At 40.7% G+C, this 16,995-nt stretch overlaps 1 protein-coding gene across 2 annotated transcripts in view; it reads right to left on the bottom strand.

Annotated features, from left to right (window-relative positions):
* Nucleotides 1–1,819: 1,819 nt before the first annotated feature.
* The window catches only part of LOC126276423 (transmembrane protein 135-like), a 103,234-nt gene continuing 88,058 nt past the window's right edge, over nucleotides 1,820–16,995 (bottom strand). For both annotated transcript variants that reach the window (XM_049977276.1, XM_049977275.1), the window contains exons 7-9: nucleotides 8,905–9,045; nucleotides 3,690–3,856; nucleotides 1,820–3,573 (exon numbers count right to left, since the gene is read on the bottom strand). In XM_049977276.1, coding sequence (XP_049833233.1) covers nucleotides 3,459–3,573; nucleotides 3,690–3,856; nucleotides 8,905–9,045 — 423 coding nt within the window. In that variant the 3' untranslated portion in view covers nucleotides 1,820–3,458. The remainder of the gene's footprint in view (nucleotides 3,574–3,689; nucleotides 3,857–8,904; nucleotides 9,046–16,995) is intronic.

Raw genomic sequence — 16,995 nt, 5'->3', positions numbered from 1 at the left:
CATGCATGTGACATAATGTATTGTGCGTCATTTGAATTTAAAGAGAAATGAAGTTAAAGTGAAATTATTTGTGACAGATTATAAATACTATGGAATGAACATATGTTAACTAGTTACTTGTAGAATGACATTGTCAAGTTAGTAGTGAAAAATTGTGCCATCCCTTTCACGAAGGCTGTGTGATCCCACACTTCACAATCATCCTCACAGTTTCCCGATCTCAAAGATAGCATGAATTTTATATGAGTATGTACTCTGTCTGTATTTCATTGGTTGCTTGTTTCAAAGACAAATGCTGATGCCTCAGCAGTGACTTCCGTTCTCTTGGTTGGTAACTTTCCTCCAGATCAAACAGATTATAAAATGTTGCATCATTTTATGATGTATTACTTCACTTAAATTACAATGCTATGAATGTGTACTTTAATCATTTGTCAATTGGTTCATTCCTTATCCTAATATGATTTTTAAATACTTTTCAGCAAATTATTCAGAGCAATTATTCCACATTGGTCATCTTAATTTGATGATGATGCCATTGCTCAGCAGTCATTGTTATAACTCACCTTCACTCAGAAGTTAAATTATAAAGTCCGATTCCTTTTTAGAGCATTGTTTTATTACACACTCAATACTGATAACAAAACTTTTAATTATCTTTTCATGGTCACACATTATCATGTTAAAGATGTGCCGTCAATATGGACTTCACTGATTCTGATTGTGCTGCCATCAAAATTATAATCATCCCTTCTCACTTTTACTTATCTTATTTTCCACAATTAATATTAAATAAAATTACATACAGAGATGGCATGATTATACTGCCTAGTATGTGCAACACTTCTGTCTGAAGAGTCACAGAGTCCATCAATGGGAGGGATATATTTTTCCATCATCAATAGCGTTTGCGATTTCACAAACATTAAGAGAGTCTTCAGCTTCAGATTCACCATCTGACATTGAAATCAAATATTTCACAACTGCTCAATCAGACAAACCATGCCTTGGAAATGACATTATAAAGCAACTAAAGTGTTGTCAAAACCAACAGTGCCACTTGAGCAACAGAGCTTCCTTCCTCATCAACAAAGGATCTGCTGAATGCTATAAATCAATCTAGTAAGAGTTCATTGAACTACTTTTCAGAATGGTCCTAAATGCTTAATTCTTTGCAGAAATGTGCCTCACAATTATTTATTAAAATTCATAGAAAATAGGAACTGTAGAACAAACCATTTACAAGAAATAATTGTACTAAAGCAGAGCACCTTAAAATGATGGGTGTGATTCTTCTAGTGTTAAATTGAAACCTCCACCCTGTTTTAACATCTTTATTTTGATAGACTTCATAATTACCCCATCACAGAAACGTGAGATTTGCACCATGATACGATACTGGTCTCATCATATTTTATTTCATGATTATATTCAATATAGTGCTCACTGCCAGTTGATTTATATTGTTATTTAAGTTAGGTGTGTTGCTGATGTTCCTTGTCCTCTCCTTGAGTGTTCGAAGTAAGATGTTGCAGCACACACAGATGTATTACATGTAGAATTTAGCTCCGGAAATTTTTATCACAGAACAAAAGTGTTGTTTCTTGTATTTCTTAGCTTTCAGATATCTAATTACCACTCTCCTTCTCATTTATCACAGACACAATCAATCATCCATATAATTATCCATTTCTAATTGAAGCATGACGGGGATGCACACAGTACCTAGCCATATATGTAGATTTTTTGTGATCAGTTATACAAAGCACTGGTTGTAAAAGAGAAAGGGTGTGTGTTATAAGATGAGTGTGGGACTACGTACAATAAGTCAATAACATTTTATTTGTGACAAAACATTTAACTGTGTCTCAGAGTCTTCTTTAATAAAATCCCAAAACACTATACATATACAGTACATTAAAAATAATTCATCCTTTAAAAATATTAAAATGCTGAGCAAAATCTCTTTCAATATAAAAAAGTTTACTTGGACATGTTACTTGCACAAATTTACATGAGAGCCATCAACATAATCTGTATTATATACATTCTCTCAAACCACCTCCTCCTCCCCCTCCCTCCATCCCCCCCCCCTCTATATGTATCTCAAACACACACACACACACACACACACACACACACACACACACACACACACACACAAACAAACAAAATTATTATTTGGTTTCATCATACAAAAAATAAAATCCTTGAAACAATACATGGCAAGTATATTACAACAGACTGTTGTATACAGTCCTCCATGAAAAGAGAGACTTCCCGAAACTACAACATATGTGCGATTAACTGAATTGTAATAAATTTTCATACCAAACTTTAAGTAATCTTGAATAAGTGTGACCTCTTCAGATGAAAATTCTTTGAGAAACATTTGTACATATTTTAAGGAAGACATTGAAATGTCTGAAGCTCAGCTTCTTTCACTATCTTAACAGCATTATTACAACAGCCTTCACCAATATTGTAATTCACTGTCAACAAACATCTGCGATGTCAGAAAACAGAAAAAAGCTCTCTCATTACTTATGTCTTAAAACCATACAAAATACAGTTACCTTTCAAAACTGAATTACATATTCAACAATCTATACATCACAGTTTACAACGATTATTTTATCATTCAGCTGTATCAAAATATTCAGATAAATAAAAAACAAAACTTGTACAAAAGTCAAATAACACATTACACATACATTTATGGTATCTCTTCAGAACTCATATTTGTCACAATCCAGTGACACTCTTATGAAACATCAATACAAAAGATTTTACAGAAGTTATAAACTGTGCCTCCGCAAATATGAGGTGCTTAGATACCAACAGACAAAATATCAACAGAAGTATCAATTAAAACTGCAAACTGTCAAAATACTGGCATGATTTATCACAGATTTCTGTATGTATTAATTGCAAAAATTAAATTTCCAAAATAAATTCTTTCAGTTCTTATTTTGTTTGTATTAAACATTGAATCTATTCCCAAGACTGAAAATCAACTATTTTCTGTTTGTGGCATTTAAAAGAAAATTCTTTAAAACAGTATTCCAAACCCTGGTCAGTTTCCTTGTATAAAGTGAGTGGTTGCATGAGCTTTTGTATTTTGCTTGTTGGCTAAAAAAAATGACAGACTCAATTTTTGTAACTTAAAGTGCCTAAAAAAAGGAATGTGGAACAATTATCACTTATGAGCAATATTACTTTGCTCCAGTGGCTCATTACAAAACAGAGCTTGTGAAATGATAAATGCAAATTTGTATTGAAATATATACACTAGTTTCAGAACTGATCTTTTTAAAAATTAAATCTTTTTCTACAAAATTAAAACCTGAATAAGCCAGGCTCAAAGTTATCACAGAGACTTTCACCAGGACACACAATGAAGTGCTAATGGTATGTTTTGAACAGCGCCTGCTATCAAAATTTTCAAAATAACGAGCCTACATAGGAGAAGAATAGGTGCTTCCTGTCTTTGTGTCAATAAGGACCTTAGCAAGTGCTTTGGAACTCTCCAGTCCATACACATCAAGAGGTTTCCTGTTTATATCTGCAATCCTGTAAAACAAAAAGCTTTCCTTAATTAAAAAGCAGTAGAAAGAAAGCAAAGCATTAATCCATCAATATGTGAAGGTCCAAAATTACTTCAATACACCACATCACTTTGTACTCACCAGCCCCCAGAAACACGATGTAGGAACTTCCAATATGATGGTCTAAGATTGTTTGGTTCTACCACTGCAGCATGAAATAGAATTGCAGTGGACAAACAGTAAAGGAGTATTGTGGCTCCTGGTAATTCTGGCCACCAGCCCTTGTCTACCCCATTCCTATACATTATCTGGAACAAAAAAGTACAACAGCAGATGCATCTCTCCAAAGGCTTCTGCAGACATCTACATCATTTCATTAGCTCAGATGTCATGACTTGACTACTTAGATACATGGACCACATGATTTGTCACATAATAAAGAGTCTCTTTCCATCTCATCCCATCCAGTAAGACTCCCCTGACCAAGAGTTCTGAACAATTTTTCCTAAACCTGCCCAGTCCTTTTCCTACACCCCTTTTCCTCATCCTTCAACCCTTCTGCCAAAAGAAGGAACCACTTGCTCCGAAAGCTTGTAAACTTTAATACCTTTTATCTATCCAAATACATTGTATTTTCAACAATACAGAGATATTCTTTCATCATTAAATTCTACACAATAGCACTTATTCTCTTTGCCCATATCTGTAACATAAAGTGTGTTCATTCTAATTAATTTTTCCATCTCATTTGTTTCATCTAAAACAACTAACTAAGAAACTTCACACAAAATACAAGAACAAAGGTCGACTTGCAGCTCTCACAACCTTACTTCTGTCAGTACCACTTTGACAACTTCACAAAGTTCTCCTCCATACCTTGTGGGACTTGCATTCCTGGAAGAAAGGAAGTTTCATAACAGAACACACACTGCCACAGAGTGGAAGATTCATTCTGGAAACTACTGTCCAGGTTTTGACTAAATTATTTTTCTGCACTTCCAGGGATGTGAGCCACAAGATTAGCAGGACAACTTCTGTGAAGTTTGATTCTGCAGAAAATCTCCATATTTTTTATCTTAATCATTCTAATTCATTTCTAGCATCCAACTATAATTTCACATCTCAAGTACCTTAATCTTCTTCTTTTCCAGTGTTGTCTCAGGAAAGGGGATTACTGCTGACTAGTCTGACCCCACAATCACACAGAGCAACAGCAGTTCCAGTAAAAACATAGCTTCAGAAAAAATGATTGTCCCTAGACGGCAGTTGTGACTTTACTACCTTCTGGTAGTAATTGTCATTAGGCTTATGCCCTAGAAAGGGCCATTTGGACTGAGTCCTTTCAAGATTTGAATAAGGTCTTGCCAGTTGTAGATTTGTGTTTAAATGCAGATTAAAGCCATTTCTCTTTGACAATCTTACCTGTGTCAGAAACTAGCTACACACCTGTAAACATTCAACACTTGACTTACAGTCATGAGGTACAGAGTTCAAATCCCCTTTTCACTATCAAGATTTCGTTTTTCCATTATTTCCCTAAATTACTTAAGGCAAATGCTAAAATTGATATGTTACAACTGCTTTTGTTCCCCATCCTTGTTCTAACTATTGCTATGTTTCTAATGACTACAAAACTGCCAGATCGTTAGACTGTAATTTTCTTTCTTTTTACAAATGGTCATCAAATACCAATACTTCAGATTCCAAGATACGCATAATTGTTATACAGATGAATATGACAGTCCTCATCGAAACTCATACTGTAAATATAATTTATGGGTCACGTAATCAACAAATTAACTCATTCAGCATCTTTGAAACTGGTGATGTTAACAGTTAGCGCTACATAGTTGTGAACAGGGTGTGTAATATAAATCAGCCAACAAATTATACTGGATGTTTTAGCACAGAGTACTTGGCAACTGTTATACTGTCAGGCACCAACTTCGCCTTATTCTGTCAGTAAGTCTAATTTTCACTTGTACTACATATTTTTCCAGCTTTCTGCTATTTGCCTTTTAACCTCTTACTCCAATTGCTGACTCATTTTGAGAATTTTTTGTCTGTACCATTGACACAGTCTCACAGTATTCTACAGATCTTGTGTTGTCTACCAACTAAAATATACGCAAGATGCCAAGTGGTCTAATTTCAGAAAAATTTCCCACATAACCCTCAAGGACTTTGTTGAAATTTTGTGTGAACTTTCACGTATGTTTTGAATGAACATTGGAAGAGTTTCACTTTTGTCAATTTAATACTTGCAGAGATATAGTCATTTGTTAAACCTCATAATGCAATTAGTAACAGTGCACCCATGAGTTTTCAGCAAATTTGAGACATAGATCTTCTTATAAAACTTTTTGCACTCTCTTAAGCAAAATAATAAAGAAAATATTATCCTCAGTGATATGCATTTTGATAATTTGAAGCAAAGTCGGTTGAAAAAACAGATGCTCGAAATAAATGTGGAGTTTAGCTTTTTGTATCTCCGGATGTAAGTGCGAGGTATACCTGACGCCACCCACTTAATAACTTTTCAATACAAGATCTTAGAATATAAAATTTCAGTCTGCTACCACTTTCCAACAGTTTACAGCACGAGGACAAAGTTGATAATTTTTCTAAAAAAAAGATACCAAAAATGGCTACTTTAACCCACTTTTACAAAAAAGAAAAAAAAATTGTCTTCTATAAACTCTTTTAAACCATTTGCACTAGAAAGATCATGTTCTAAAGCACCTAAAAACTATAATTGATTTTGCAATGCAAGCATGTAAGGCCCTAAAAATTTTGAGCATATAGAATAGCCTCATATTCCACTGGTACTCAATTTAAATCAACATTTTTATTATGTTCTACAATTTTTTAGTAATCTCGGAAGTCCTGATGACTAGGAAGTGAGCTTGAGCCAGAAATACTGCAACTAAGTAGTCTTTTTTTGTTTTGACATCTATACAGCATTCAGCTCTACAAAATAGTTTTTATAAAAAACAGAATGGAATATGCAATCGAATAAAAAGCATAATTTTCTATTTTTTGTGCCACTAATTATTTCAGATAATCACGTTTGAAAAGTATAATTTTTTGGGTTCTCTCTTATCAAAATTTTCCCCAACAATCCCATTAATGACATCACCCAACTGGCAGTTTAAATTTCCTCATGACATTCTGCCCGTAAAAAAAAAATTCAAGTAGCTTAGGATCCTAAAAGGGAACACTTCTAGCTTTGGCCTCTGACACTTATAGAAATATATCACTGGCTTGGAATCCTGTGTAAAGAAACCATTATCAGGTTTGGGAACCTGTGGTAAGGAAACTCACTCGTGACTACTGTTGCACAATGTGACAGTGGTGTAAAACCAGCAGGCTATTTATATGATGTGTGTTCCAGCTGTTATGCAACAATTTTACTGCTATGGCCTCCAGTGCCTTGCTACTGTGCAGTTAAATTCTGAAGTTTATAACATATTTGAGATTGTAGTTACAGCAGGAAAACAGACTGAAATATGTTGTGATGAGTCAAAAAAAGCACCACTTTTTTCAAACTTTCTTGACTTATTTGGAGTTTATTTCAACGCCTAGTCATTGAAACTTTTGATATTACCTTCCCCAAAGAGTATTAAACATTTGTAGAACATAAAAGAATCTGATTTAATTTGAGTACCAGTAGAATATGGGCCAATTTTCAATCCACCTACAACTCGTCGTTCTTTTTTAGGGCCTTGTATGCTTGCATTCAAAACAAAATATTGTTTTAGCTGGTTTAGAATGTGGTCTTTATAATGAAGATAGTTTAAAAGAGTTTACAGAAGTCTCTCTCTCTCTCTCTCTCTCTCTCTTTTTGAGTGGGCTAAAAGTTGGCGTTTTTAGAAAAATTATCAACTTTATCTTTAATTTGTAAATTATTGGAAAACAGTACAAAAACTAAATTTTATATTCTGCAACCTTGTAATGGTAAGTTATTACACAAATAGGCTTAAGGCATATGCTGCAATTCCTTCTGGATATATAAAATGATAAACTTTTACATTTTCTGAGCAGTTATTTTTTCAGTCAACTTTGCTTCAAATTATCCATATGCAATTCACTCAGGAAATCTTTTTTTGTTATTTCACTTAAGAAAACACAAACAGTTGTACAAGATGACCTCGTACAGTTTCTTTCAAGAAAATGTTACCGAAGATATCAGGTCTCAAAGTTGCCGAAAACTCACAGATATACTGTTGATAATTGCACTATGGGTCAAACAAATGACTACTTCAGAAGTACTGAATTAATGATTGTGAAACTTTACCAGTGCTCATTGGGAACATGTGCAATTGTTCAAATTTTCATCAAAATCTGTGATGGTCATGTGGGAACCTCTAGATCATTTTGCATGGAATGACCCAATAATGTGTAGAACATTTGAGCAGGACAGCTGCATTTGTAAGCTACCCTTAGGCTAACATGTGTAATTTTTGTAATAAGATGTGAATGCTGTTATTTACCTGTGGACATTTCTAATAATTTTGATTCAAAACCACCTTTACTAGAAGCATGATGTACAGAATATGCCACTACCGATCCTCTATTGGCAGAAAGATTTTCTTGTTACTTTTAGCCCAGATGTATATAATTTCTCAGAAGGGTTCCTGTTAAATGAATGAGGAGTCAAAGCCACAGAGACACGGCATTTCGAAAAAGCACCATGCAATCACTATACTTTTACCAACCAGAACATCCCTATAATTCTGTACAATGCTAATAAAGCGTTTGATAAACAAATGCTTTGCTATACTCATATTTTGACTTTCCTGAATGTGAGCTCATCACTCTGTGAGCATTTACAGTGGCTCTTTAATACAACCCATAACAATTCATGAATTTAACTACCATATTGAGTTATTACCTTTCATGGACCACAATCAATCCAATAACTTTTTACTTTCAGATAAATTATCGTGTTTATCAGGATTGCTAGTGTCAGTTGTTCAGAAATCAACAACTGTAAGCCATGGATATAAAATGTCTACATTTTCATGTGACTTTTTACGATATAAAAGTCAGTTAGAGAACCAGTGCCTTGGACAACTGTATCTTGAATGTTAATCATCTACTTCCATACAGACAGTCATATCCTGCTTCAACAAAGGAAAGCAATGTGGAAGTTGGTTCAGTGCCCACCAACACACGTTGCCCAAGACAAAACATTTTACATTTGAAAAATTATTTATACTCTGCTATCTAATCTCAGAAAATGATGGTCATTGCTTCTAGTTTTGGCAACAGGTGCTTGATAAGGTAAACAGAAGTCAAAATCAATATTTAATTACATATCTGGTGATGATACACATGGTAAGTATTAACTCACCTGAACCAGTTTCCACATAATATACAATGCAATAGTATTGTCAGGGAAAAAAGCAAATGCCAGTCCAGCCACTAGTCCACTTGGTATAGCATGGAATTTTGAGTCTTTGTCAAGAAGCCAACGTAATACACAAGAGGTCATCTGGAAACACACAAGTAAATGGCTTTTAGAAATAAATAGTAAAATCACAAAAAATAGTAAAAAAATCCCACATGGATGATGCTTTATTTACACATTAAACAGGTTGTACATAACAAATAGTCATAATCGTGGGTGGTATATCAATGGACAGATTTTGTTAGACAATAATTTCAGTGTCCTATACACCATCTAACTACAATACAGAACCGCAATCGTGCAAAGCAGCTACCAGAAAGGTTAATAAACAGTCAAACACAACAGGAGCACATCCATTCTAAGACCAAAATTACTTATAATTAATATACTACCACTATGGCAAATAAACCGTTACTAAACACAAAAGACTGCTGATCTCTCTGAACAACGTGTGCCCCAACTGATCATAAACGTGTCAAAATGTCTTGTTTCAGAGGAGTATTCCATTTTACTATCACCTTTTCGCACAATCAAGACATGTTGTTGATAATTCAGACTACATCAGAAGTCATATAATATATATTCAACAAAAAAATGTTAAAATGTGTGTGAAATCTTATGAGACTTAACTGCTAAGGTCATCAGTCCCTAAGCTTACACACTACTTAACCTAAATTATCCCAAGGACAAACACACACAACCATGCCCAAGGGAGGACTCAAACCTCAGCCTGGACCAGCTGCACAGCCAATAACTGCAGCGCCTTAGACCGCTCGGCTAATCCCGCGCGGCATATTCAACATGCACTACAGGGAACAAGTCAAGTGATATTGGTTGGTTGGTTGGTTGGAGAAGGGACCAAACCACACGGTCAACAGTCCTTCCAACCTTGGATTAACTAAAACCAATAAAATCCCACATTAGAAGAGGGAACTACAATGCCCATAAAATTATAAACTATTGACAGGGAAGGAAGCAAAAGGGCGGAAGACAGGTGAGAGAAAGAAAGTGACTAATGACAGGGGCATAAAGGGAGAAGCACAGCGGACAAGACAGATGCTCAAGACATAACTGACCTCATAAGGAAAGGAGTGGGAAGGCAGAGGGCAGGGGTGATCCACCAAGCCTAGTTGAAGCCAATACAGTCTGGGCAAAGGGGGGAGCAAGAGAGCCTGCAGTCCCCTCCACTCACCGATAAGGTGGCAGGTCCCTCCCTTAAATAAAGCGATGAAACCCCCATCACGAATAAAACATAAAACGAGAATTGCTGCTAAGGCAGTGTCAACCAACACCAGGGGTATCGAGCCTGGAAAGCTAAAAGTCTGTCGCAGGGCAGCTAAGTTGGGGCACTCCAATAACATGTGAGCCACAGTCAACATCAATCCACAACAACAGAGAGGGGGCCCCTCACGACGGAGGAAATAACCTTGATTCAGCCAATTATGGCCTATGCGGAGCCGGCATAGGAAGATAGAGGCCTTATGAGAGGACTGTAAGGAGGACCACCACAGAGTTGTAAAATCCTTAATCGCCCTGAGCTTGTTCGGCAAAGAAAGAGTGTGCCATTCCGCATCCCAAAGGCCCAAAACCTGACGATGTAATGCTGAGCAAAGGTCTATTTCCGGAATGCCAATAGCAAGAGATGGCCTGGTGGTAGCTAATTTAGCCAGTTGATCAGCAAGTTCATTGCCAGGAATCCCAACACGGCCTGGGGTCCAAATGAAAACCATCGAGCATCCACATTGAGCAAGGAGAGAAAGGAAGTCCTGGATAGCGATGACCAACGGGTGGCAAGGGAAGCACTGGCCATTAGCATGCAAACTGCTCAGTGAGTCACTACAGATAGTGCAAGCTAGTCCGAAGCAGGAGCTAATACGGTCCAGAGTGCGCAAGATGGCTACCAATTCTGCACTAAAAACACTACAGCCATCTGGCAAGGAATGAAGCAAAACCAACACAACCAGCAAACACGGAGTCATCAGTATAGATCACTTCTGATCTCCAGGTCTGGATAAAGGAGACCATAATTAGGGTGTTTTGGGAAGCAGTGAATGCAGAGTGCATAAGGTATCAGCTGTTGTCAGGGCAAAACTCGCAGTGGTGGAAGGCTAAGTACGGGGCTAGACCTGAAGACACCAGTCGCAAGTCGGACCCCACAGTGGTGGATGGGGTCTAGTATCTGCAACGTCGAAGGCGACGCAGAACCATAGACAGGATTTCTATTGTCTAAATGAGACTGGACCAACGCTTGATACAATCACAGAAAAACAGAACGGTTTGCACCCCAGGAGGTATTGCACCGGCACCTAAGAACATTGAGATTGAACCAGCACGTCTTCTTCAGCTGGCAAAGATGAGGGAGTCACGTCAACCGGGCATCGAAGACCAGACCCAAGAAGTGATAAGTGTCCACCACCACGTGGGGCTGGCCATCGAGGAACAGTTCCAGATGGGGATGGACTGTACGGCAACAGCAGAAATGCATGAGACACTACTTGGCCGCCGAAAACTGAAAGCCATGGGAGAGAGCCCATGAGTGTGTCCAGCAGATTGCCCCCTGTAGACGGCATTCTGCAGCACCCATTACAGTGGAAGCGACATGATACAAAAATCATCAGCATACAAAGATGGGGACACTGTCGGCCCAACAGCTGTCACCAGACAATTAATGGCTATGAGGAAGAGAGGGACACTCAGCACGGAACACTATGGAACCCCCATTTTCTTGCCAATGGGTAGTGCTGTAGGAGGAGCCAACTTGGACCCGAAAGGAGTGACAAGAAAGAAAGTTACGGATAAAAACAGACAGAGCGCCACGAAGGCCCCATTCGTGAAGGGTGGTGAGGATGTTGTGGTGCCAGGCGGTGTCATAGGCTTTATGCATATCAAAGAAGACTGCAATGACATGTTGCTGATGGGCAAAAGCCGACCGATCGGATAGCAGACTCCAGGTGGACCAAGTTATCCACTGTAGGGCGGCCACAGCAAAAATCACTTTGAGTCAATGAAGAAAGGTCGTGGGATTCAAGGATCCAAAACAGCTCCTGACTCACCATGCGTTCAAGGAGCTTGCAGAGGGTGTTGATAAGGCTAATTGGATAGCTATCCAACTGAAGACATGGCTTCCCTGGCTTCAACACCGGAAAAACAATGCTTTCCTGCCACTGGGTAGGAAAGACTCCCTCATTCCACAGACGGTTAAGAGGGTCAGTATATGATGGTGGCCAGCCACTGATAAGTGTTGGAGCATTTGGTTATGTATCTGATCCAGTCCAGGAGCCATGTCGAGACAAAGGGCGAGGGCGGTGGCGGTGGCGAATTCCCGCTCGCTGAATGGGGCATTATATGGCCCCAAGCAGCGAGAAACAAAAGACAGAGGTAGTTGTTCTGAGCGCTCTTTCAGTAGAAGGAACATGGGCAGATACTGAGCCGAAGCGTGAGCAAAGTGTTGAGCAAAATTTTCGGCTGCAGAGTCCAAATTGGTAAGGATAACACCTTACACAGAAATTCCTGCAACCCCGGTGGGAGGACGGTGGCTTAAAATTCACCTGAGTTTCGCCCAGACTTGTGAAGAGGCGGTGTGTAGTCCTATGGCAGCTACATTTCGTTCCCAGCAAATCCATTTCTGAAATTTGATTAGGTAGCGGGCCTGGGTATGGAGTCATTTAAAGACCAGAAGAAGAGCAGTAGAAGGGTGCCACATGAAGTGTTGAAGAGCACGGCAGTGGTCTTTTATGGCTGCAGAAAGTTCCGGAGTCCACCAAGGGACTATCTTCCAGCAAGGGGAACCTGAGTAAGAAGGGAATGCTGAAACTGTTGCTGAAAGGATGGTGGCAGACAAAGTCCATGTAGATTCATCAACAAGATGGGAGCAGAGTAAAAGGCACCCCAGTCAGCCTTAGATATGGCCCACCTGGGAGGGTGACAGAACGAGAGACACTGAAGGAAGGTCAAAACAATCGATGTCACGTACATCATCGTGGACACCCCACTGAATGTAGGGAAGAAGGCCGGGAGTGCAGGTGGAGAGGTCAACGGTAGAGAAAGTGTCACGCGTTATACTAAAGTGAATGGGAGGGCCTGTGTTTAGTAAACAAAGGTCAAGCCCTGCCAGAACAGCTTCAACTGTCCTGCCCAGGGCAGTAGTCGTATGGCTACCCCAAAGAGGGTTGTGGGCCTTAAAGTCTCCTAGTAGCAGGAAAGGAGAAGGGAGTTGTTGAAGAAGCATGGTTAAAGCAAGGGATGTGGGCAGCCTGTTAGGTGGGGGGTAGAGATTACGGATTGTGATTGGAGTGGTCAGATGAGCCCTGACAGCAATGGCTTATAGAGTGGTACGGAGGGGAACCCATTTACTAACAATGTCCTTGCAGACCAAGGTGCAAACACCACCAGAAGCCCGCAAGGGGCCAATTCAGTTCTGGAACCCACAAAGGATGGGCAAGTACGAATCGACATAATGGGTCTCCTGAAGCGCAATACAAGTGGCAGAGTAGAAGGAGAGAAGGGGGCTGCAACTCTGGAAGGTCCTTGTTCTTGCAGTTCTGCTTCTTGTCTTGGGAAGGAAGAGAAGTGCAGACTTTAGCGAGGGCGGGCACGGAGTTACACCAGGCAATCTAGGTGCCCACCGGAGGTGGATTGCACTGCCTACGTGGAGCAGCAGATCACCTTTCAGGGGAGTGCTGGGAAGTGGAGTACTGGTAGGGAGCTCCAGTACCGGCGGCCGCCGAAGGAGAGGAGCACTTCTCTGGCAGGGGAGGAGGAGCAGCACCTGAAGGGATGGGTATGGGTACTGTCGGGAAGAGGGAGTGAGTGAGGGAGGGAGGAGGAGGCCGAAGGCATGGGGTGGGGCTGGGAGGATGAGGGACAGGAGGGGGAGTGGACGTAACTGAAGCAAAAGTAGAAGTCACAGACATGGGGTGGAGCCAGTCATACTTTTGATGAGCCTCAGTGTAGGTGAGCCAATCTAAGGTTTTGTACTCGTGAATCCTTTTTTTCACAAACACCGGGCATGCAGGTGAGCGTGGAGAATTCTGTCCATGACAATATACACGCACAGGCATTCACCTCATGGAGGGGGTGCCAACAGTCACCGCAGAGGGGATCAGTGGTGCAGCGAGAAGACAAGTGTCCAAACCATAAGCATTTAAAGCATCTCATTGGTGGTGGAATATAAGGTTTTACATCGCACCATTACCTTGACCTTTTCTGGGAGGACATCCCCCTCGAAGGCCAGGATAAAGGCACCCATAGTGGAGCGATTGGAGGTCCTTGCTGCACATGGCAGATAAAATGAACCTCTCGCTGCTCAAGGTTAGCCTGGAGCTCCTCGTCAGTTTGGAGAAGAAGAACTCGGTGGAAAATAATGCCCTGTACCGAGTTCAAAGATTGGTGGGGGCATGATGGAGACTGGGATGTCACTGAGATGGTCACAAGCACGCAGGGCATCAGATCGGGCAGCAGAAGATGTCTTTATGAGCAAAGCATCGGACCGCATTTTATTCATTGATTCCACTTCGCCTTACTTATCTTCAATCATCTCCACGAAAAACAAAGGCTTGGGGTCACGGCAAAACTTCCGCCATCCATCCTGGTACGAACCAGGTAATGAGGGAAAGGTTTCAACCCAAGCTGGTGAGCTTGACCTCCTCCCAGGGGTGGCCAGGTGGCCAGGGAGGGGAAGGCCGCATACATGAGGCACTAACAGCTCAGGTACTAGCACTGTGATCCCTGTGGTTTCAGGGGGCTCAGCTAAGTAGGTACTCTTAACAGCCGCACCACACGGACTGGCTACAGTGCTGGTGACCTAGCAGGAGAGGGGGACAGGGAGCAAAGGGAAAGGGGAGAGGAGGGGTAGAGGAACCTGCACCATGAGAGCTAGGTAGGGAGTTTATCCTCAAATGGCTCACACTTAACGGAAAATTTTGGAAATGGAGGTCAAGCCCCAAGGGGACCAAAAACGCAGAAAAGGAGATGGTAACAGCAAACTAAACAATAGCACAGACGAAAACAAAGCCAGGAGGATAGCCAGATCGACATAAAGAAGTCCACTAAGATGGAAAAGATGGGGCAGGGACAAAGGAGCAAGGATAGGAAGGGAGAAGAACAGGGATGGTAAGCAGCCTGGAAAGGAAAGAAGACTGCAATAGCTCGGTGCCCCGTGCGTGTCACACACGTACCCACAAAAGGCCTGTGGGCCTCCTGGGGGGTCAAGTGATAATGTCGATAAACAAGCTTGACAACCATCTTTAATAGCACATTGTGTAATGCAAGACATGAGTGCACATGCATTCTCCTCCTGAAAGATCCCATCTCCCTGCCACCCTAGAAACACAAACAAAATGAAACTGATGATAATCTGGACGTAGCCTTCCCTCTTATGTGCTCCCTCAACAAATAAATGTGAACGACTGGTTACTGTCAATTGTAACTCATGTGGTGTAACAGTTCCCTTTTGGTAAAGCAATTTGTTACCCAAAGTTTACCTGGTCAGAAAACAATGATCACCTCAGTGAAAATATTTGTTACTACTTAATTTGTTTAGAATCATAAGCTGTGGGAAGTTGTATCATTTGTACTAGCCCTAATGAACGCCGTGTGTCTCTGAGGGTAACAACAATGGCAGTTTTGCTACTTTCTGGTATCTGTCAGTTGGGCAGTTATTCCATGCTATGATGTTCCAGCTTGGAGAAGCTGGGCACACCACTGGGAAAACACGTATGCCATGACAATCATGCTTATGTCAGACAATGAAAAAAAAGATTCATTCTACTGGGGAGATTTTACAGAACTGTTGTTCATGAAGATTACACAAGATTAATGTCAGATTCACGAACTGTAAATTAAGTGTTCTTTACTCATGATGTTTCTGAAGACACAATGTAACTGTATTGAACAGAAAAACTTTCTATTACTTTGGCAGAGAAAGTCCAAAGTGATTACAACTTCCACATACATGGTGGCTATTTGAACTTGGAAAAAAATTTTCCTGGGAATACCACGTTTTTGGGGGGGAGGGGGGGGGGGGAAAGGGGGGGGGGGGCAGAACGGCATCATAAGAAGGCCTTGATAAAATTAACAGTGAACCAGGGCCAGTGGAGGGAGGGGGGGGGGGGGGAGGGGAGGACAGTAACAAATTTTGTTTCCTCTCTGCTGAGATATGCTAACCATATGCAATAGTTTGATTACAGTTTTTAAACATCATACAATGGAAATGTTGAGCTGCAGTGAGGCACAACAAAAAGACTGCTAAGCAAGTAAGCTTTCAGTGAAAAAGCCTTCTTTCTGAATTAGACAACACAAACACACACATTAATGAAAATGCACCTCACACACACACACACACACACACACACACACACACACACACACACACACACACACACACACACACAAAACCACTATCTCTGGCTGCCAAGACCAGACTGCGAGCAACTGGACATGATGAGAGAAGCAATCTGGGTGACAGGGCTAAGGAGGAGGCCGGGACGGTGAGGTATAGTAGGATAAGCTGCGCGATGGTTGAGTGCTGCTTGTTGCAGCATACAGGGGAGAGAGGATTAAAAATACTGTGGAGACTATGTGTGAGATCCTACCTGGATAATTCAGAAAAGCTGCTGTTAATAGGAAGGAGACAGATGGCACTGGCTGTGAAGCAGTCACTGAAATGAAGAACGTCATGTTGGGCAGCGTGCTCAGGTAGGTGGTCCAGCTGTTTCTTGGCCACAGTACGCTGGTGGCAATTCAGACGGACAGACAGCTTGATGGTTGTCATGCCCATGTCGAATGCAGCATAGTGGTTGCAGCTTAGCTTGTAGATCACATGACTGGTTTCATAGGTAGCCCTGCCTTTGATGGGATAGGTGATGCTTGTGACCGGATTGAAATAAGTGCTGGTGGGAGGATGTATGGAACAAGTCTTGTATGTAGATCTATTAGAGGGATATGAGCCAAGAGGCAAGAGTTTGGGGGCAGGGGTTGTGTAGGGATGGATGAGGATACTGTGCAGGTTCAGTGAGCAGCAGAATACCACTGTTG

This window comes from Schistocerca gregaria, chromosome 1 (genome assembly GCF_023897955.1).
Source record: "Schistocerca gregaria isolate iqSchGreg1 chromosome 1, iqSchGreg1.2, whole genome shotgun sequence".
Taxonomy (NCBI): Eukaryota; Metazoa; Arthropoda; class Insecta; order Orthoptera; family Acrididae; genus Schistocerca; species Schistocerca gregaria.
This window is presented reverse-complemented; position numbering and strand designations above follow the sequence as displayed.